The sequence below is a fragment of the Scardinius erythrophthalmus genome, assembly GCF_964197995.2.
Source record: "Scardinius erythrophthalmus genome assembly, chromosome: 11".
NCBI classification, from domain to species: domain Eukaryota; kingdom Metazoa; phylum Chordata; class Actinopteri; order Cypriniformes; family Leuciscidae; genus Scardinius; species Scardinius erythrophthalmus.
In genome coordinates, this window is record NC_138231.1 from 41,532,890 (window position 1) to 41,556,759 (window position 23,870).

The 23,870-nt window shown below is 37.1% G+C and overlaps 2 protein-coding genes across 2 annotated transcripts; both read right to left on the reverse strand.

Moving 5' to 3' along the window:
- Nucleotides 1-1,120: 1,120 nt before the first annotated feature.
- On the reverse strand, nt 1,121-19,435 carry smek1 (SMEK homolog 1, suppressor of mek1 (Dictyostelium)). Its single transcript, XM_081378496.1, has 15 exons — nt 18,399-19,435; nt 18,257-18,312; nt 16,950-17,048; nt 16,228-16,845; nt 7,671-7,748; nt 7,472-7,588; nt 7,127-7,243; nt 6,046-6,177; nt 5,838-5,940; nt 5,532-5,690; nt 3,988-4,157; nt 3,744-3,886; nt 2,956-3,146; nt 2,610-2,821; nt 1,121-2,519 (listed from the first exon to the last, which is right to left on the reverse strand). Exons 1-15 carry the CDS (start codon nt 18,538-18,540, stop codon nt 2,400-2,402), a joined length of 2,457 nt encoding a protein of 818 aa, XP_081234622.1. The 5' UTR covers nt 18,541-19,435; the 3' UTR covers nt 1,121-2,399.
- Nucleotides 19,436-21,776: 2,341 nt separating this feature from the next.
- erh (ERH mRNA splicing and mitosis factor) lies at nt 21,777-23,531 on the reverse strand. The gene is made up of 4 exons (XM_081378659.1): nt 23,396-23,531; nt 22,685-22,772; nt 22,469-22,589; nt 21,777-22,373 (listed from the first exon to the last, which is right to left on the reverse strand). The coding sequence occupies exons 1-4, from the start codon at nt 23,396-23,398 to the stop codon at nt 22,271-22,273; spliced, it is 315 nt and encodes a 104-aa protein (XP_081234785.1). The 5' UTR covers nt 23,399-23,531; the 3' UTR covers nt 21,777-22,270.
- Nucleotides 23,532-23,870: the final 339 nt, after the last annotated feature.

Consider the following 23,870-nt stretch of genomic DNA (forward strand, 5'->3'; position numbering starts at 1 on the left):
ACAGCATGGCATCTGGATTTCCATAGACCCTATTTTTCTTTCATTTAAAAAAACGGTGTACTTTTCATCAAATTCACCACCGGTCAAATGTTTTTGAAGTAAGTCTCTTAGCAGCCTTGGTGAGCATTTCTCAAATACAGTATTAACAGTAATAATGTGAAATATTTCCTCTGATGATAAAGCTTAATTTTCAGCAGTCCTTACTCCAGTCTTTAATGTCACATGATCCTTCAGAAATCATTCTGATTACATAAAAGACTTGTATTTAAAATAAATGCTTATATATATATATATATATATATATATATATATATATATATATATATATATATATATATATATATATATATATATACTTTTTATTAATCAAAAAATCCTGTGGAAAACGTATCACAGTTTTTACAAAAAATGTTAAGTTTCCAACATTGATAATAAAAACAATTAATAATTTAGCACCAAATCAGTATATTAGAATGATTTCTGAAGGATCATGTGACACTGAAGATGCTGGAAATTCAGATTTGCCATCACAGGAATAAACTGCAATTTAAAATATAATAAAAGCGAAAACAGTACATTCAAATGATTCATACCATGGTCTGGGGGAATACTCGATTCTGATTGGCTGCAGGGTGTCCATTAAAAAGTGATAGAGGACACCTAGTAAATAAACGTCAGGCGTAACCAGGGAGACCAAGTTATTGTTTGTAAAAACTTTAGATTTCGATTGTAAAACTAATTCAAATATAAACTAATGTTTTAAAAATGTGTTATTTGGCAAGTGACCATGGTATAAGCGGGTTAATGCCCTTCGAGGTGTCCATTTTCAGGTAATAATGGACGTCGGCTGAGGCAACCGTCCGACGCGCCTCGCCGTCGTCCATTAATACCTGACAATGACAAAGGGCATTAACCCTTACATATATTATCAACAAATTTTTTGTTTGTTTTTTTGCAAACTTCTGACCGGTAGTGCATAAAGACTTAAAGTTACTTTCTGGCTCCGGCTTGTTGCTCTTATTCTTGCATAAACATATCAGTGAAGGTGAAGTACGCCCTCTAGTGTACGCTCACACTATTCTCAGGGTTTTCAAGCACAAAGGGAAACAAGTGATATTCAGAAAATAAAAACTGTTATCTTTAATCGTGTGCAGGTTGTTTAGAAAGCTTCCGTCAGCGGAGGCAGGACTTTCCACTGACGTATTCAGATGAGCAGACACAGGAGGATCATTTCAGTGACCAAACCCCATTTCAAAAGACAAAACATCAGCACAGTTGACATGATACAGGGAACCAGCACAACCGTGAGAGATCTACTACAGCAAAGATCTTTTTAATGGTCCCAAATATACTGAACAACTAAGAGTACACTCATGTAAAAGAAAAGAAAATGAAGATATGACAAAAATCGATCACATCTAGAGTTCCACTCAATCTTTAATCAAGACGGGCTTACAAATTTTCCAAAAAATCTGCAGTTTTGAAGGGCAAAAAAAGGGTAAAACTATCTCCCCCCACTGAGGTTTTAAAAACCTGTTCAAGTGCGGCTGAAAACGTCCTGAACATTTAAAGGCAGGTCTCTTTTGTGTCATTTAAAAAAATGAGAGAGGAGAACAACAGAATAAGAAAAGGAGGGAACTGCTGGCTTTGAAAGAGGAAGAACTTCCGCTGAGCCACGAGAACAACGGTGACATCATAAACAATGACTACCCAGACTTCTTTGCTCCCTAGTGTCCCGTCTGGCCCTAGAAACTCACGAAAAAAAAAAAAAAAAAGAGGAAAAAAGGCCAACAGAAAAAAGGGCGAGAGGAAGGAGAGAAAGAAATGGAGATGAAGTCAGCAAAGGTGAGTGGTGGTTGTGAATTGGCTGGCCCAGTTCGGGTCATGTGAGGTCCTTCCCTGAGAGGGGGGGGCAGTGTGTCCTGGTCCAAGCCTGGGACGCTCTGTGGGGCAACAGTGTCTGTGAGTAACTGACTGACTGTGTGTGAGGTCATTTTCACCCCCCAGTACTTTTAGGTTTGTCGAAATTCATTTCTTATTAAATCCATTTTTATAATTCTTTGTCCAGACCACAGTTTTATATTCTCTTCGATCTCTCCGTCCGTTTCACGAGTCTCTCTCTCTCTCTATCTCTTGCAGATTGGCACTTGGACAAACTCCATGTGGAGACATTCACCTTTTCGCTCTGTGACCGAATCTTCTCCCTCTCTCGCTCTCCATTTCTCCGTTCCTCACATGGCGCCCCATGGACACCTGCGGGGGGCTGCATTCGTTCATTTATCCATTCATTTATGTATTCATTCATTGAGTTTCAGTTTTGAGTTCTAGGCTGAGCGCTGCAATAGTCTCTGGATGAAGCTCCCTTCGAGCATGACTGTGCTGATTGGCGAGGGAGTGCTTTAGGAGCTCAGCTTGGACTTCTTGGACAGCGGAGGACTTTCTTCTTTACTGTCTGCATCTTCCTCATCCTCATCCTCTTCATCATCATCGGGATAGTCCACCAACCCCACTAGACCTCCCTGGAATGGGAGAAGATGCCATCAGAAACAAGCAAGCAGTGAGAAATACAATTTTGGGGCATCATTTCAGTGTTCAGCCTGCATAATCACCTTGGTGGTGACAGCTGCCGTAGGCGGGGAGCTCCGGGCTCCTGTCCCAGGAGAGCTTGGAGAACCAGGTGAGCCGGGGTGGAGGGACGCGGTTGGAGGAGAGGACAGACTAGGCTTTGGAGAGCTGGAAAAGGAGAGTTTAAAACTGGGGCTCTGCCGTCCTGAGAGGCTCGCCTTACCTGTCAACACCTCCTTCTCTTCTGAATCTTTCACTTGAGGAAAAACAGGGAAAAAAAGTAATCAATTAAAACACACCAGGTGATATTAAAGCATCATGCAGTCAGATATGGAATCGTAGTTAGTTGGTCATCAACATCACGCCATCTGCATGTAGCAGTAAACGTACGTTTCTTCCTCTCCATGAACTTGCTGATGGGATCCATCAGGTCCTCGTCACTCTTCATCTTATCTGAGGGCGGCACAACAGCTTCACCGTCCTCCAAGTCTTCCTCGTCCGTGTTAAACCACATCTCCTCCTCGTCTTCCAGCGTCCGCGCATCCCGGCGAAAACGGTGATTTCTCAGAATCGACCGCATACTGAAGACAAGCATGCAGACACAAACAACATTCATTAAAAGGTACATCCACTTGAAAGTAGCTGTTACATGCACAATTTTTATTTTTAAATTTCGGCTTTAAAATGTGGATTTACGGTCCACCTCGCAGGAAGGTCTCGGGGAATTCACACTTGACTAGACATAGCTTTAAAAATAAAATAAAAAAATGTACTCTCTCCATTTCAATAGTCTCAGGCCACATTCATACTGTTTGTTTTATGGAACCAATTCAACAAGGCCAAAGAATAATAATAATTATTATTATTGTTGATACTGTTAAATATTTGATTTTATTAAATACAAAATATACTACTATAGTATTTACACTTTTGTACTGTAAAGTTACAAATTTATTTTACAAAACAACATCTAATATTATGGCTGTCTTCGTTGCTTTCAAATATCAAACCAAAGGGCTTTTATTTTGTCTGAAAACCACAGAGAGACTTTAAAGAGTCTCTTTAGTTGAAAACAGATTTATAATCGATTCTCAAAACAAATTTAGGAACTACATCCCTGATTAGTGATTCACTAAATTTGAGAATCCATATGACAATGGTTTGAAATGACCATAGACCTGTCAAGTTTAGGGTTGTCCTGTCTTTCTCTCTGCTGTTCATATCGGAGCTTCAGTCCCTTAAACGTCTGTACATAGTCTACATCCTCCAGGGCTTTCCAGTAGTTCTCTATGATATGAGCCGTCAGGGACTTCACATCCTCCTACACACACAGAACACGGCAATTATGAACAAAGTTAAAAATATATCAGTCTAACGGTATGTTCAGGAGCATCAAGAGATGTTATGTTTGGATGTACTCACCACTCTGACATACTCAAACATCTCTATGATGGCTGAGTTGATGAGGTTGTATCTCGATCCATTGTTGAGGAAAGCTTTGACCACTGGCTCAAACAGGAAGTTCCTCATAATGTATCTGTTATAAAACTCATCCTTCAGGCCAATGATTTTCCTCATGAAACGCAAAGCACCTGAATAAGAGGAATGATTGAGAAAGGTATGGAGAGATTTAACAGCCAAGTTATACCTGATGCCTGTCAGTGGGTTAGCATTGAGTGTTAGGTATTGGTATAGATAAATGAGTGCTTGTTAATGCAGCTGGCCCAGCATGTGTTGTAATAATGTAAGGGTAGTCATTATCAACAGGAGCCTTTCATAGTTAAAATGGATCAGCATCATTAGTGTTATTATGCGGTTTGAATCTTCCCATGGTGAGTGGCATGACTAATTATGCCCCATGTCATTTTTCTAGTACTACTTATCATTGAGTCTAGTTCAATCTTTAATTTTTTTTTTAAATCATACTTTCAGTATCAAACCCTGTTATATTCATCAAACTAGTGATCATTAACTAAAACTATTAAAAAACATTGTTCTCAACTGAAATATTGGGATGAAAATTAAAAATGTTGCCTTTACTAAATTAAAGTGCTAAAATTACTAACTAAAAACTAAAACTGAAATAAAATTTAAAAATGACAAAAAGCTGACAAAATCATTAAAAAAACAATTGAAAAATAAACTAATAATATAAATAACACTAAAAAAAAACACTGTAACCACTGTTGATAAGCAGAAGATTTGATCTGAGCACAAATGCTTTGAGTGTCACAGAGACTAATAAGAATAGTATGAAAATTGCAAACAAATCAATCTTTATAAATTTGTTTAAAAAAAATTTGATGGGAAAAAAAAACATTACTTATAAGGAAAATATATAAATAATTTTAAAGTAAATACTAAATAATGTACACTTCAATGCAAAAAAATGTCAAATTAAAACATTTAAAATACATAAAAATATATATATATTGTTGGTATTAAAGCAACACCAAGGAACTTTTCCTCGGTGGTCGCCCTACAGGTTGGATGTGGAATTGTCCATTACCGCTGTCGTAAATAATTTAGCCTACCGCATCCTACTGTCGCACGCGCACGCTCGCTGTTTATCCAGCTTTGGAATCAACAATGGCCGTAAAGCAAGTCAAATTTGTAGTTTTCTTATGTCTCATTAGAACTACAGAAACGCGACCCGATCTGGCAATCTTACATAGCGTGGATATACCAGATAAAGAACTGCAAAGCGGTGGCATAAGTGCCTTTCACCCTGTCACGACTTGACGAACCACTGAAACGATTTTGGAAACATTATTTGAAGGTAAAAAAATCCTACTTAGTGTTGCTTTAAGGCAAGAATGGTGGCATGACAATTCGAAATTTGAGCTACTGGACTACCAAGCAAGCAACAATCCTTACTGTCATTCTGATAGCACTTCAAAAACAACCGACCCCACTCTTGTGACATTATGAATGTTATATGTATGTGTGTGAGTGCAAATACTCACATAAGGCTAAGAAAGCGTGTTGAGAAGCAGTGAGCACCAGTACTCGGCGGAGGATGTCTTTGTTGATGATGTAGTTCTTTATGTGATACGTGTGATGTTCCACACAGAAAGTGAGCAGCTCTACGATCAGAGCCAGCAGCTGACACGTCTGGAAATCATCTGACAAGACAAACACACGGAGTGAGAAATCTGCAGATGTTACGTCTTTGAATAGGTATGCAAATTTCAATTGAGCAATGATTAAAAAAGGCTGCAAACGCATCCAGTCGGCATGAATCCATATGCACATAAAACCCTAATTATTACCTTTGCTGGGTTTTTCTTCTGTGGTGTTGGCAAGAAGAGGAGCTGAGAGCACATGCATGCAATGCTTATAGAAGAAACTCAAGAACTCGGTCTTCTCTGTTTTCTGCAGGGACCCAGACAGTTCATGAAATTAAAGGAGTATGTTTTTCTGACAATGAAAGTGTATATTTGATACATTGTACTATATTTATATTAAAACAGGCCTCACATTAGCAGTAGCCAGCATGTTCTCTGGGTCCACTAGCGTCCTGAGCAACCCCATTAACTGTACGGCTCCACCCAACTCTGGATCCGTGTCACAGATCATATGCTCAATGATCAGATTTATCAACAGAATGTCCTGTAAAAAGAGACAATTAGTGAAGATGACATGTACAGTACAGATCAAAAGTACGATTTTTTTTATATTTTTAAAAGAAGTCTCTAATGCTCATCAGGGCTGCGTTTATTTGATCAAAAATACAGAAAAAAAACAGTAATATTGTGAAATATTATTACAACTTAAAATAATAGTTTTCTATTTGAATATACTTTAAAAAGTAATTTATTCCTGTGATGCAAAGCTGAATTTTCAGCATCATTACTCCAGTCTTCAGTGTCACATGTGACATCAGTCTATCACATGATCCTTTAGAAATCATTCTAATATTCTGATTTATTATGAGTGTTGGAAACAGTTCTGCTGCCTGATATATTTGATGAATAAAAGGTTATGAAGAACTGCATTTATTCAAAATAAAAACATTTTCTAATAATATAAATCTTCTTCACTATCACTTTATCAATTTAACACATCCTTGCTGAATAAAAGTATTGATTTATTTCAAAAAAAGAAAGAAAAAATGACTGACCCCAAATTACTGACCAGTAGTGTATATTGTTGTTACAAAATTATTTTTATTTTTTTACTTTTTATTCATCAAAGTATCCTAAAAAAGTATCACAGGTTATGAAAAAATATTAAGCAGCAGAACTGTTTCCAACTTTGATAATGAATCATCATATTAGAATGATTTCTAAAGGATCATGTGATAGACTGGAGTAATGATCCTGAAAATTCAGCTTTGCATCACAGAAATAAATGATCATTTAAAGTATAATAAATTGAAAACCAATTATTTTAAATTGTAATAATATTTCACAATATTGCTTTTTTTTCTGTATTTTTGATCAAATAAATGGAGGCTTGATGAGCAGAAGAAACGTCTTTCAAAAACATTAAAAATAGTAATGTTTCCAAACTTTTGACCTGTACTGTAGATAATGATCACATGGGTCAGATGACTTACATCATCGTTCTGTTGAGACTCCTGCATAACAAACTCTCGCACCATGGAGGGGTTGTACTCCACCAGGTAGGAGAAGATATCAGTGGCTGCTCCACGCACCTGCACATCATCCATGCCCTTTAAAAAGCACACACACGTTGGTAAATACAGCAAGGGAAGCAGAAGGTTATGGTTTTCATTGATAGGAAAGGTCAAGCAAGTCAGAGACCGTTTTAGTTGCATAAGGTCTCGATAACATACAATACAAAAGGTCATTACTCGTTAGTAAAGATGTTAACATTAAAAAACACACCAAACTGACACCTGACAATAAATCTGTTCTTTAAAATAGCAAGGATATCTTACAAGAATAACTTCCAGCGCTGGCAGGATTCCCATGTTGGAAAGGGTTTTGAAGAATGCATCTCTGTTCTGTGGTTGTAACGTTTGCGAAAATGCACAAAACTCCTTCAGGAAATTCACCTGGATGTGACACACATTATGAGTTTTGTACGTATCCATTATGTTGAGGAGGAGGCATCCATTAGTAATGCTGCTATCATACCAGTTCATGTCGCTTGTCGTCATCCGTGGCTTCATCAGTTAGCTGTGCAAAGAGCTCAGTCAAAAATTTCTCATCGTCCTAAGGAAAAAAAACAAAAAAACACACATAAGAAACAGAGCTCTGGTTATTACATTAACCTTTATATATATTTTTTTAAAGGTTAAGTCGTTATGCTTTTATGACATGAAATTAATGTAAACAGTCAGTTATGCCTTAAGGGATTAGACTGACAGAACAAAACACATGATGTCTCAAAACAGATCTGTGCATTAGTGTGAATGCAGCTTATTAGATCTCCCACTGTCTATTGGTGGGTGGAATGGTACATGTATTCGTATTGAACCGAAACGGTTCGGTGCATAAATGTACACAGAGAATACATGGTATAAAAATGAATAAAACTCGCATGCAAATTAATTTATGTAATGCGGAACTACTAGATACGCGGGTTCTTTAGGGACACCTAATCTGTAGCTCCGCCTTAGCTCTGAAGCAGGCTGCGATGTAAAGATTGCAATGCTGGAATATGTTGTGTGTGTGTGTGTGTGTGTGTGTGTGTGTGTGTGTGTGTGTGTGTGTGAGAGAGAGAGAGAGAAGAGAGGCGCGGGCGCGATCGAAAAATGTCGCAAAATGTTTACTTCTATTTGTGTGCGTGTGTGAGGCGCGGGCGCGATCGAACAGTGGAAACATAAAAACATACTCCGTCATTTTGTTTATACAGGACATCATTCAAACTGCAAAGTGTTTAAGTTACTGTTAATTAAAAGGAAAACAAATATATTAATCTGAAATGTAGCAAATCAATTTTGAATTCATTCAGGTACAATTACCAAACATATCTCAAAGTCTTTTTGTCTTTATAATTTAATTAATAAACAAATTATAAAAAACTATTGTCAGTGCACTACAAATAAACTGGTTCTATGCCTTCACTTTATTAATAAAACTTATTTAAAAAATACAAGGCTTAAGTATTTATTTTCAAGCCTTCTGCATTTTTGTTTTGCTTTTCTGAACTCATAACGAACCGTGATGTCTGAACCGAACCGTGACTTCTGTGTACCGTTCCACCCCTACTGTCTATGATGTCATCAGTAATAATTAAACAGCAGAGTAAAGCTGAGAAAGAGAAAAATCCTCTTGTCTTGACTGGAAAATGTTCAGATACTGAAAGCACTCTTAGGCACTGATAACACTGTTTATTGCTGGTTTCTTTGTTCCTCTTAATTATCTACTATTTGCTTGTGTGCAAATGTTTGGTGTTTGCGCGTTGTGTTCAGTGTGCACGCACACAGAGAGCCGAGTCTGACAGGGGGGGAATTGAGTTCTCTTTTTTACGTCTTTTTGCACTTGAATGGAAAAATACACACAAAAGTAGCTTTCGGTCTTAAAGCTACACTGTGTAATTTTTTTTAAGTTGATTCTTAGCAAAAAACACTGTTCTTTCAAAATGATATGCGCACATCAATGTGTAATTACTTCTACCAACTAATCAAGTATTCTCGTAAGCGTAGAATCTGCCATTTAGAATACATACGGGCGAGTCGCTCGAATGGCGGCAGCCATGTTGCGCCTCCATCTTGAAAATACATTAGCCAAAGAGGGACATACCTGGAAAAGCTTCGCCTTTCGCGCTTTACACTCAGTGGCACCATGGCGAATGCGAGGGGGAGATTACTTGCGACTGCCGGCAGATTTGAAATAATACGCCCACCGTAGGAGTTAAAACACCCTCGGTGTGGGAGGGGCTAGAAAGTAATATTCAGTTGGTAGTCATATACAATTTCACTGCTAGATGTGAGAAAATCCTACACAGTGTAGCTTTAAAGACAGCAGCCTAAAATTCTAGCTGCCGTCTCTGCCATTAATGTTAATCAAACAACAGAAGACAAAGAAAGTCACTCACTGATCTTGACTGAACAACTTTTGTAGCTTTAATATTAATAATAAATAATCTATATTTAATTTATACAGTGAAGACTTTGCAGTATGATTCCATTTCTGTACATTACGATCATTTGTATCTTTGTTCTGCTGTATTTATCTGAGAAGTTGCTTGTAACTTTTTAAAGGTCCGTATTATGCCCCTTTTCACAAGATGTAAAATAAGTCTCTGATGTCCCCAGAGTGTGTATGTGAAGTTTCAGCTCAAAATACCCAACAGATAATTTTTTACAGCATGTTTAAATTGTCATTTTTTGGGGCTCAGAAAAACGCGCTGTTTTAGTGTGTGCCCTTTAAATGCAAATGAGCTGCTGCTGGACGACCCAGGGGGCGGAGCTTCATGAGCTCGCGCTCAGTCTCTCAGGACAATTTCATCTCACAGAAGGAAGATAATATCAGAAACTCTCAGTAACGGTGTTCATTTCGAGTCGGACAATAATGCCTACAGAGTCAGAGTGCTGTATAGAGATGGAACAGGTATAGTTTAGTAGTTTAATTACGGTTATTATAACGTATTTGTCATCTGCTTGTAGGCTATGTATCCAAGTCTGCTGAATGATGATCAAACATATACTGATGAGTATAATAAATTTTATTGTACATCACACAAAAGATGAAGCGTCAGTTTTACTTCAGAAAATCACCGTAAGAGCTGAGTTAACACAGTAAGTTATTAGAAGTGCGCAAGTACATAAACGAATTTCGGTAGAGTTGAGGGAGCATTCCTGTGGGCGGAGGTTAGTCAAAAAACGGTTTTAATGACATCATTAAAGAAAGAAGTAGAGGGATGTAGTCCAAACGGGCCATTCGATGTAGGCGACTTCTGTTAAATAGGGCTGAAACGATTAGTCGACATTGTCGACAACGTCGACAATAAAAAATTGTCGACAAATATCTTTGTTGTCGAGTAGTCGTTTGATCCCACGTGACCTAATGTAAGGGCCTGCAATATCGCGATTTGACCGCTACGGCGCTGTAGCGCTAGAGTGTAATGCAGCCGTAACAAATGCTATTGCGGTAGAAGAAAACACAGCGCGAATTATGACGGAGTGCAAACGAATCCGAACTAGCAAGGTGTGTAAAGTTTCACAAAACTATCGTATGCAATACATGCAAGGCGTAACTTGCTTTTCACGGGAGCACAACATGCATGTTAAAGCACTTAAAGAGGAAACACACCGGCACAAGACGAGCCAGTGAGAGGTGAATGTTCTCCAGCTGAAGCTAAATAACTAGCAGTAAATCTCTTTTTAGAGAATGCAATACTACTAATAGCAATAATATTAACAATAATAATATAATTACAGTAATGTGATGATTTATTTTTGCATAGAATAAAGCTTGATCGAGCTTAGGAGTCAGGGCTGTTTTTATTATTGTAGCTCTATTAGGTAACGTTATTACAGTATTATCCCTTGCCTGTATTTTGTTACATATTCATGAAGACTTACAAAAGGAGATGTTATGAAGAATATCATGTCAGTTATTTTTTTATACTGTAAATTAAAAGGTGAATGAGAATGTCTCTGTCAGCTCAGCTCAATTGTCATATCAATAAAAAAAAAATTCTTATAATAATTGTTTGCAGTTTAAGTGTGTCTGTAATGCAGCTGATAATTTTTTTTGTTTATTTTTTTCTATTTAAAGTGAACAGAATATTTAACCAATGTTGCTTAGAGAGCATTTGTGTGTGATTTGAGTTGGACAGAAATCTGAAAACTTAAATAGAATGACCTGTTTAGTTGCTCAAAGTTCATTAAAACAACCATTTCAAAAGCTGAAGTGATTTTTTTATATATATATTATAGTTAGAATATGTATAACTCAGTGTTTTAGCTAATTGAAAAGGCTGAATAATCGTTCCAAAAGTACTGATTAGTCGGCGAAATAATCGATGAATAGTCGATTAATCGTTCTAATAATCGTTAGATTAGTCGATTATCAAAATAATCGTTTGTTGCAGCCCTACTGTTAAATAAAATATCTTGCTTGGCATTGAACTTTGAGCTTTATAATTTTACAGATAGCCTATTATTTATGCTCTAACAGCAACATTACACACTAACTAAAGTTTGAAACATGGGATCACGAAGAACGGGACCTTTAAAACAAGCAATTTTATTACTGAAGACTTACTTGTCTTCAATAATATTTGAACTTTATATTAGTTAGGCTAATAGTTTTTGCTGTGGTATTGAAATTGTAAATTGTAATCAATCGATAATTGTGAAATCAGCGTGATCAGAGTGGATTGATCCGTACGCAGTAAATGCTACTCCATCACTGCAAGCGCTATGAGGTCAAGTTACTTTTAATGTGCATTAGAAAAAGCAACATCTTTCAAAAGACTTAGCATTTACACATCTGTTGCCCAACAAAAGAGAACATTTAATGATGTTTTTACTATATAATCACAGTTGAGAGTTTGAAATAACTTCCTTTTGTGATCTGACGTGGGTTCATATCACAGAATGAGGCAGAAATTATATTTTATTGTGTTCAAGGATATGTGATTAGAATTGCTTGCATTATAAATATGTTTATTGTCTGTTTCATCAGTCAAAACATCTCTATCTGCATTTTATTCTGCAACAGCGATAGTTGGCAAAGATTATTTCTGGGATATTTTGGCTTCATTTTCCTACAGTGGAAGGAACCAGAGACACGCATGCTGTCCACACCCTGTTTTGTGCAAAAAAGGAAAAATAATTCTCTAAGTTCTCTCTAAAGAAATTTTAAGTAAACATGCGAATCCACAAGTTTTTCTTCAGAGTAGCGATAGAGAGGAGTACAGGAGTTTTTTTTCTCTCAGTTGACGCATACAATTTCCTGACAAAAAAATATGAAAAATTAAAATTCTGTCATCATTTAGGCCTACTCACTCTTAAGTTGTTCCAAACCTGTATGAGTTTGTTCCTTCTGTTGAACACAAACGATAATATTTTAAAGAATGTACTATTAAAATATTATTACCGTCAGCTGTCTGGTTACCAACATTCTTCAAAATATCTTCTTTTGCGTTCATTTACATTTATGCATTTGGCAGACGCTTTTATCCAAAGCGACTTACACATTGCATTTCAAGATACACATTTACATTCTTATCAGTTCTTGCTTTCCTTGGGAAAATGACCCATGACCTTGGCGTTGCAAACGCCAACGCTCTACCTTTTAAGCTACAAGAAAACATTAACAGAAGAAAGAAACTCAGAGGTTTGGGACAACATAAGGGTGACAATTTTCATTTTGGGGTGAACTAACCCTTTAAGAAATTACCATCACAGATTTTTTTTTCATAATAATGTAATATTTTATAATAAATCCTTAGACCTTTCTAATGATTTATAGTAATAGCCCTCTTGCAGTGTAACATTGTTATTACAAAAGTAATATTATTTTCATTTAATTTCAATTTTGTTTAGCAATAATAATAATAATAATTGTTATTATTATAAATATTATTATTAGTCATATTTCTGTATAAAAACTACATTTTGGGCATTGCATTTACATTTTAAATTGTGATCACAATTTTTAAACCAGAAAAATCGCAATTAGATTTTAGAGAAAATAGAAAAAATCCTTAGTGTTGAGCCCCCTTTTTTTAAAGTACAAATAAATTTAAGATTTAAAGTACACTAATTAGTTAATAAAAAAAAGGTAGATCAATAATCGTTTTGAAATCGGATCGTGACTCACAGAATCGTATGTAGAATGAGTAAATACTTGGATGCACTTTTTACTGAAATAGCCTGTATTCACAACAGTAAAATCAATTTTCTGATACTCAATCCCTTCCCTTCCGTATTGTGTGAAATGCAACCATTAATAATTTTGTTTAGCCAGATTTGCCGCATATTTTTGATAAATGTCAATTGTTTATATACATTATCCTAATGTCATTTGAGCTCAATATAAAGTTGTAAATCACAAATCCGTTTTGCAACATTACTTGACCTCTAGCTGAATGAGGGTGACTCGTGACGTATATTTGATCAATGCACGTCGACACCAAGGTTAGACGTGACTGATACTGTATTTTACTGTATCACCTTGTCATGGACATAAAAGATTACACCTCAAAAAGAGGAACAAATCAAGTGAAAGAAAAAACTGTGATCATATACGGTCATGGGAAAGTACATCTAATTGCTCAGACAATCATAAGAAATAGCTTTTAGTATCTATGGCCAGTTTATTTAACATCTACTAGATTACACTCAGGTAGTAATGGGATATGGTAATATTAAGACAATAGTGTGCCATATAATTGCACCCTTATCTGCAAATATGTATGAAACCACCATACTGTACTGAAGCAGCTGACTGGGGGTTGGAGAAAATGATCATCCAGCACGGCTGCCAAGCGTTTGTGACATCACATGATATGGCTCTAAAGAACATGATGGTGCTGTTCCCATGGAAACAAGCCCCCTCCCCTAACTCCAACCAACATCAAACAACTCCACTGTAAGGCTTAGGTGAGAAGCATACATCAAACTATTTTCATAAAATATATTTTTAACTCACTTTAGCTACAACTGAATGATGAAAACATTTTAAATCACAATCACTCCCACTTTACTCTTGAAATCCACTAAATACTGCCGGTTTTCTACTAAATATGATTACATGCATCTGAAAATAGTTAGTGCTGTTATCCTTAATCTGTAGACCTTTTGGTGTGGAGAACATCTGATGACCTTTACAGCAGAGAACCACAGTACAACCCACCATGTCTCAATGAGATGTTGCAGCAGCAACACAAACATGTAAACGTATTCACTGAAGCCTCTGCAAGCAAGTAGTTTTGCTGAGGATGCAATGAATTTGAGACGGAAGTTGCTGCTCTGAAAATCGTGGTGAGAATGCACGACGACACATAGCAAGCCTACAATGTACGTTACCTGTGCGATATGATGCTAGAAGCCTAAATGGAGAGTTAATCTATAGTTTGTTTTGCTCAGTAGAGTTAACTCAACCACAGGTTGCTACGATAGTCGGTGTTGACGGTGTTCAGAAGCAAGTGGGCAAAAAAACATTTTTTTTATACAATAATTTTGTTCAGTTAGAGAACAGACACTACAATTAAAAACTGATCTTGTCTGCTTAATAAATTGTGAGTAGCAGCACAGATCAATAGCAGGAGTCAGATTTCATTTATCACGAGAGTGAGGATCTGACTGACAAGGTGATGGCGGATGGTGTCAAAGCACCTATTTAAGCGAATTTGTCATTGTACTGTTTGGTTGTTGTGTTTTTCATTAAGAATAATAGGCTAGTGAACTCAACATTCAAGCAATCCGCCCTGAATTGGAGCAAATTTGAGAGCGAAACTAAAACGCACACGTCCGCACAGGCATTCATAATGTCCACGGCCGCGGAGCGAGCAGAACAGAGCGAGAGTTTTCAGTTCATTCCTATAGGAATGAATTGAAAACGGCCGCACCATTATGAATGCCCATGCGGACGTGTGCATTTTAGTTTCGCTTTCAAATTAGCGATTTAAAAGCCCCCCGGCGATGATACCGGTATTGTCACACGTCGATGAAACGGTGGGAAAATATCATTCAACCACTAATGGTACAAAGCACACTAGGGCTGGGTATTGACACAAATTTCATAATTCGATTCGATTTCGATTCACAAGCTTGCAATTCGATTTCGATTCCGATTCGATTCAATATTGATTATTTTGAATATCAGGTACAATACATGGCAAATTTTCTCAAGAAAAACAAATCTCTTAACTAATGCTGTAAACTATGGGAGTCAGTTGTAGCCTACTAGGCTTCATTAGCCAACTATAATATTGAAGGTAAAAATTAACTAACACTTACATTACACTTATTTATTTTTATAATAATAAAGTTATATGAAATATAAACATTTAAATGGTGGCTGTCATAAAAACCTGCCAGATTTATTCAAACATGCATTCAAAATTGAAGAACATTAATGAATATGTAATATGGTGCATATATTTAGCAAAATGCACCTCTGTAACGTTAATTTTTCTAGCTGACTAATGAGTTTATGGTCACTGGATATGGTTTTTCTGAGGTAAATGTGACGTTACATGACATTATTTACAAGCTGATTTACTGACGTCTACGGTTGAAACACTGATCGAGCGATTCCATGTCACATGATACGGAATTCGATAAGTTGTACTTTATCTTTTAACATACTTTCAGATGCTCATTCATGTTTATTTTGCGCGGTAACTGGTGTTATTAAGGCGAAGAGAAGGTCATGTGCTGCTGATTCTCTTGAGACACGCCAGAGCGATCTCACGCCACAACGACAACACGGTATTTATGTTTTTGAATTTCGTAAGAAAATGGACGTAATTTGAAACCTGAGACTTTGTTTCATATCAATAGTAACAAAGCACAAAGATTACTGTGATTTATTGGATGGGATGCGCGCTACAATGTTACATTCATTCATCCATCAACTGAAAACAGGATGACTAATCGATTCTTGGGATTTAAGTATCGATATCAGTTCGTAAAAATGAGAATCGATTAAAATCGAGAAATCGATATATTTCACCCAGCCCTAAAGCACACTACTGATCACGTACACTCGGCTGAGTAGGAAAACCCACCTGCAGCATGCCAACAATCTCCACTTTGTTGAAGAAGATGAAGGAGTGCAGCGTGGAGAGCATGTTTTCTTCAAAGACAGAGGGGGTGGGCAGCACCATGTCCTGAATATACTGCACCCGGTACGTCTGGTGAATCTTCTGCCGCAGCTCCGGGTCTGAAATGGGAATGACCTCTTTAAACCTCGCCGTGGTGGTTAGGAACTCTCGATGCCTCCGCGGTTGGGGTAGCGACGGATCGAACTCCAGACACCCGATCACATCCATGATGCATTCTTCGGAGAACATAACTTCAAAGAGCGCCGTGCGGTTGAGGAGGAAAATGCCTTTGATGATGTCATAGAGGTGGTGCAAGCCTTCACGGTTCTCCAAGTCCTCGCACACGCGAAACAGCTCCAGCAGCTTGCGGATGTAGCCCTCGTTCTCTAGCGCCAGGGCCAGTTTTTCCCGCCGTAACGGAGAAGGTAAGGATGAGGCCACCAGCTCGGCCACCTCCTCTAGCCGGGAGAGCTCACATGGTGGAAGTTCAAGGCCAGGAGAAGACATGTCATCAAAGCGCTCCTCTTCAGACTCGTCGATCAGCTCCTGGGTGATGTCTACTGAGGGGTCCTTTCCCTGGACCTGTAAACACACACACAAAAGGCTTTCGGAATAGAGCACTACACCACTTAGAGAAACCTAGAGAAAATATTATTAATGCACATAATTATGATAAGCATAATCACCTGACATATTTTCTCCCAGATCTCATCACAGCCAGCCTTTTCCTGGAAGCTGAGGGCCAGGTCATAGTTTTCAGCCTCAGACCAGACTATTAATGTGTCCTTCAAAAGAAAAATGCAAATACTATCAACAAAAGCCCCAAAAACAGGTTACTGACACAAGGAAGTGAGTACAGGGATCTACAGTTTAAGGCAAGACACTACAGGCTAAAGCACTTTGTTTTCATGACACCTGTCAATTTTGAGCTATTTTGATTCCACAACGTGTCAGACTAGTAGATAGAAAACATCCAAAGTATATTTTTAAATATTTATTTTGTTACACGTTATGGATTTGTGTCTGTAGATTTTAATAACAATAAATAACTTTAAAGGCTGTTTTCTCAAAATGAGTCAGAAATCTCAACTTCAGTAATCACTTAAATACACAAAGCTTAACAGATCTATGAAGGTTTTTACAGAGGGCTTTATATATCAGTTGCCTGATTTATTTAATATTTTATGCATTAAAAAAAATTCTGTCTGTCGACTATTTTTTTATTCATGGAGTGATAAAAATAAAAATAAAAAACCCTTTAACTATTATGTCAAAGAAAAGTTTTGGAAGTTCATGCAAATTAGTATGTGAATGAGTAATTATCAAAATAACATTTATTGTATCATATCTGATACATGTATTTCCAAGGCCTCTAAAAGCTACTCAGGTTTACTTTATTATCCATCTATGGTTACAAATGATACAACAGGCTTTTGAGGAACATTTGTTTGTACATCTCTCAATCATTACTTTGTTGTATTGCACTGCATTTCATGTGTTGCCCCCATATAATTAAAAGTACAGAGCTTGGGTCATAAAACGAAGCATTTCATGTCATCTTACTAATAACTATTATTGCATGATTATGGTCAGTTTGGACACCTGAATAAAATCAATATCCATTTTTTTATTTGGCCCATAAAAAGCCTGATGCATTAAATATGATGTACAACACAAAACACACATGCAAGCATTTTTTTTTTTTTTAAATTGTCCAATATTTCAATAAATTGTCCTTACTAGATTTCTGTTCTGAAATTGTTTCTGACTATTATTTCCTATGTCTGACTTTTATATCATATGCTTAACAGGGTTGTTGTACTGTGAATCCTCAACTGGGGAAGTATGGTATGTGAGATTTATTAATTTTATTCACCTGTGCTGTCTTGCATCTTTATAAGACAAATGTATATTTGACTAGTTTTAACCAAGACATTTACAGCACATATTCATGAATTATGTTGTCAATAAGATCATGTCATTTCAAACGCACCTGCTGTTTCTGATAGGCGGTGTTAGGGTTTATTTTTGACTCCAGCAGCAGTGATCCTGTTTTAAAGAACGGGCACATCTTAATTGCAGTCTCAATCAAAAAGTGACCATGTACATCATTTTTGTAGTGTTTTGAAACCTACCATCACTTTCGGCGCGCACCAGGAGAGACATGCCTTTCAGTCTCTCCACGTAGGCGGATGACACATGTCCCGTCCCCCGATCATCCCACTGGCGATCCTCATTCAGAGTGTACACTTTTACTCGTCTACGAGTGTCAGTCATCCTTGCAAGCAATTCTCAAACAGTAATTCAATAAATCTCAATGTCCTTGCCTTGCAAGAGGCAACCGAATCTGCTGTCAACTTCAAGCTGAAATGTATGGCTGTCAGTGGCGAGCTGTCTCGAAGCTGATGCAGTGTGTTGTTGTGCGGTCTACAACAGTAAACTTGTGCTTTCCAGAAAAATTATTCTGACCAGTCTAGCAATGGTCAGCTAGCTGCTGTGTGCAGCCGAGACTCTCCACAACATACTCAATATTTTTGAAATCTTTATAAACGTAACAACAAAAAGCACTTCCGTTTTTAAAAGGGGTGAAACGGTGAGAGGTTTGTTTTTAAAGTATGCAGCCGGAGCACGAATGCAGAATGTGTTTATTTTTCTCCGTGCCCCCTTACTTTAAGCTAGCTAGGCTAACGCTGCGACTAATTCAGTCAAACGGGGTTAGCGTAGCTAGCGCCTCAGCTAGCAGGCTATCTCCTCGCGCGAGTCATTTTTAACAGATAAACGTTCGAAGCGTGCGCGAATTAACTCCAAAGACGTACCGATTACGCTATTTGATAATTATACTCGCGCGCGATAGGTGAAAATGCGGGAAGGGTCGTGTATAAAGCGGCGCGCTCATAATAAGCTAAGCTATATTTTCTCCAAGTATTCCGCCATATTCTGGCTAAGGGCCGCGGATGGACCAGCCAGTCTCTTTTCACACAGAGATAAACATTCCCCAATGCAACTAATCGAATAGACTCGTTCGTTTCGCTTTCCGGGATGGCGAATGGCCAGCGCGACCGTCGAGCACCGTGAAATAGCAGCGACGTGACGAAAAGTAATTATTAGCCCCACTGTGAAGATTCGGCCATCTTGGGTCCCCTCAGAAAGTCGCTACGGGGTTTCCTGTGCTGCAGGCGCAGGGCCGCCGCCACAGTTTAAAGACACAGTACGCCAAATTGACCAGCGCAGACACACGGGTGTTTCGTAACATCAAACACTCACTGCTGGTGAAAGGGAAGAAGGGACATGGAGAGGAATGTGAATGAGAGTGAAAGTGAGCGCGAACATGCGCAGCTCCTTGAGCGAATGACTGCTGGGGCGCGCTTAAAGATAATGAACTTCATATGTTTTGTCATTCATACAATAAAATTAAATGCAGATGCTGTTATTTTGTCTCTGAGACCGAATACATTGTTGTTTCATTTCCAGCCATTATAAGTAACAGGAGAAGAAGCCTCTGTTGGAAAAACAGGCCATCCTATGCTGGTATTACTGTCCAAGCTATGCTTTGGAGTATGGCCAAGTCCCTATCATAGCAAATGTGTTCTTACAGCCATAACTAGGTTGCTCCACTATCTTGTAGATTATATAACTGTAAAATGAATTACAAACTATATGTTTAGTGTTGCTAAAAAAACTCACTAACAATGCTATGGTGTTGCAAGCTGCCAGGACATTGCTGAGTTGTTGATAATAGGTCAGACTGGTTGCTAGGGTGTTGTGGGTGGTTGCTAGGTGATTAACTAGGTGTTAGCATTTGGAAAATGACCAGAAAAGGTTAGTCAGCATTAAATTAAAATTTGCCCTGTTTTATAAATGCATCTAATTTTTATTATCTTACTGTGAACGATTCATCCATGCATGTTTCATTTTTACTTTTGTTTATTTTTTTATATAAATGTCATAACTGGTGAAACAACAGACTTCTATGCAGGACTTCTGCCTCTTTCTCACAATTCACAACTTCACATTCATATCTGCCTCACCCAATCAACAACTGATGGTTAATATTAGGGGTGTGGACCTTCATACTTCCCTTTTTGTCTGCGAAAAATGTTATGTTTACATGTTAATCACACATCATACTAATTCATACAAAATGTTCACCTCATAAAATAGATACATTTTCTCATGAGATCAGGTTGGATGGTTTCGAAAGTAAACAATTCAACATTCACTCAGAAACCACTATTGTGGTGTCTCTAATCTGAATGAACTAGATAGATGAGACCTTTATATCAATAGTATGGTAGGCTACAACAGGACTATGGGCCCAGCTAAGGAAAACGTTTATTTTTTCTAACCCCAAATTATTTTATTTTATTGAAAACTGCTTAAGAAACGTTTTTTTTATTTTATCAAATTAATGTAAATATAAAAGCACATAAGGGCCAGAATTGCCAGCTATAGTGATGTATGATAACACTACAGTTAATCTACATTTTCCCAATGCAAGAGTTGGCCTGAAACCAGAGCACATCATTACTATCATCACAAAGATCAAGCCAGACTGTCCAGATTGCAAATCTGTTAAAAAATAGAAATTGTTGCAGCTTTACCTTACTTGTATTTAGCATTACCGTGTTCCTATACTACTTTGAAGTCTTGTACTCAGCTGTTTCCTTGGTTAACCAGTAACTGCCATAAATAAAATGTATGTGCTTCCTCAAAAGTTACTTTGGTAACTTTCCAAGAACAATGCAAATACACAGTGGATCATGTAACCAACAGAACAGAATGAAACCTTGTGGGGTTTTCAATACAGCACCAAGCATGATCACAAATGTCACTCCAATAGGTATTGATCTCAGTAATCACAGCTAATGCAGTGTAATGCTTCTTTACAAAGTTTGTTTAGATTCTTGAAAATAAAGGCAAAAATGAGATTTTTCATCATCAATAGAAAAGGTTGCTTATAGACTTCATATCAGAGATTGTGCAAATCTCAGCAGTTTAAAAATGTCCTTAAAGACTTAGCTGAAGGCAAATCAATTATGTGATCGTTGATCTTATTATAACATGGAATGTATTTTGGTTTATATGTGAGTAATGTTTGTCACATGTTGTTTGTTGTTAAGTTTATTTTTTGTCTGTTTTGATAGTATTGTCTTATTGTCTATATTGTTTTTATTTTCCTTGCCCAGGGACCACAGATGTAAATTAGCTGTATAGCTAACTCTGGTACAGGGCCTGAACTGTGCATGGTCCCTGTCAAATAAACTAATAACTAATAATAATAATAAAAAAATAGTATAGCAGTGAGTAAAAATAAAAAAAGGTTGGACGGTCATGCTTTTGTCCCAGAAGATAGCTATATAAAGACGAGCAGTCGCTTACCCTTAACATTCATTTGTTCAAAATGCAATAAAACAGCAATATTGTGATTATTTTATTACAATTTAAAATAAAAGCTGAGTTTTTCCAGTCTTGTGTCACATGATTCTTCAGAAATGCGAAAAAACAACAGTATTGACATTAAGTTTTTGTGAGAAATTTTTTATTATGTTCCAGTGGTGACTATACTGGATACATACACAAAACAGAGTGTCAACAAAACCTGTAACAGTACTGAGGACAAGTTTGGATACAAGATGACTCAGAACTATCTCCATAATCTGAAATGTGTAAGTTTTAAACTTTACTGAATTAAAAAAAAAAAAAAACACAATAAAAAAAACACAAGAAAATACATCAATTGAGAGGGATTGTTCCCCCCCGATGATTTTACCCTCTAGTCTGATAAATATCCCAAGTCCCTAACTCCGGTTACAAAAATTCGATTTAAAATGCAAAATATTTTCAATCTATTCTTTGACATACTGACTGAATAGACATGCATTCAACAAAATCTGAACTAAGCGGCATCACGTCACCACTTGGTTCCCACTATGTTTCTATTGTGATGTAGCGTAGTTCTGATACAGTTGGGGACTAGCTTTAGAAATAATTCGGCCTTTTACACTCCTTATTTTCCTGCTTGCTGGGCCTGACGCCTCAGCAGCACGTAGATCTTTTCTTTGATCCAGTCTTTGTTGTAGGGCTGGTAGGTTTGCGTGTCTGCCCTGTACCTGTTTAAACGACCAGAGAGTGAGAGAAATGGACATGATTGGTGAGAGCTCATGTGTTTGTTGTGCACTGTTGTGTAAAAAGTGTGATTACTTACACAAGACAGCTGAGGTCAGCAAGATCATCAACAAAGTCGAATAACTGGCTTATGTCATATGTGATGGAGGGACTGTTGGGATTCATCCTCTTCAGATGCTCTTCATACATCTTACAGACTCCTTTTTTTGGAGAAGGGTAAATATTATGAATTAAATGCATTAGAATAGTTCATGACATTAATTTCCAGTCCAATAAAAATGACTAAACATCCTACCTTCCATGCATTCGTTGACAGACTCATAGTCTGCATATGTTCTTCCTTCTGGTCTCTTGGTGGGCTGCACCAGCAGAATAGTGTGAGACTGAACATCAGGAAGAAACATAAACAAGTTTAAATAAATTATACATGTTAAATAACAAAAATGCATAAAAAGTTCATTAGAAAGACCAAATATACCGTGAAATTACCTAATTATGTGGAGCCCTCTACTGCTAATAACTTGCTAGTACTATTTCACATCTGACAATGAGATTAATAGATCACATTTATATTTAAAGGATGACATCTTAATCTGATATTCTCGTTTGGCATATGAACTAAGTAACATTAAATATAACTCGCTCGAATATTCACACGGAAACTCTGGAATAAGACTCTGAAAACACCAGCTGTTGGACTCCAACCCTCCCCCAAAACAACAGTCTAGACGCTTCTTACTAAGAAAGATATCACGGGTGAACTTAAAATTGAGTTTGTTTAAATTCACACTTTAAACAAAGTGCTTAACTATGTAGAAAGAGCATGTAGAAATATTCCAGCGGAATATCCAATTTCCTGAATATTCGACGTTGCCTTGCTACACCGCTGCTAGCAGCCCGCGTTCATCTATTAACGAGTCGAGGCACGCGATAAAACACGGTTTTCTAACAAGACAAACGACAACAATCTATACCATAATATAAAATATAGAACTGAAATACATACCATATCTGCTCCTGGTATCTAAACGTCGCTATGAATGATGTGCTAACCACTGGTGGTTATTCACTGAGAGCAGCAACAGAAAGAGCATAAATGTGCAACGAACGTTCACTTCCGGTAGTGGCGGTGGCGATTTGGCTTTTCAAAATAAAAGTGTGTCACAATTATACAAAATGGAATTCATTTTAACTCCAAAATGTTCAAATTTGAGGGCTATGAGGGTTTAAAATTGTATTGTAATCATCAGCAAATAATGGCTTTGTTTTTTGCAACAATATCGTATTGTTTTGTGTTAGATGTAGCCTAATATAATGTGCATCCTTTTTATGTCTGTGTTTTTTATTTGTTTGTTTTTTTGTGTATATTTATAACATCATTTTGACTTTACATTTGATATTTGTTTTCAGGGCGACTTTGTATCATTCTGTCCAGGAACTACAGATGAAAAAATAGCTCAAAGAAAATAGGCTAACCCTGG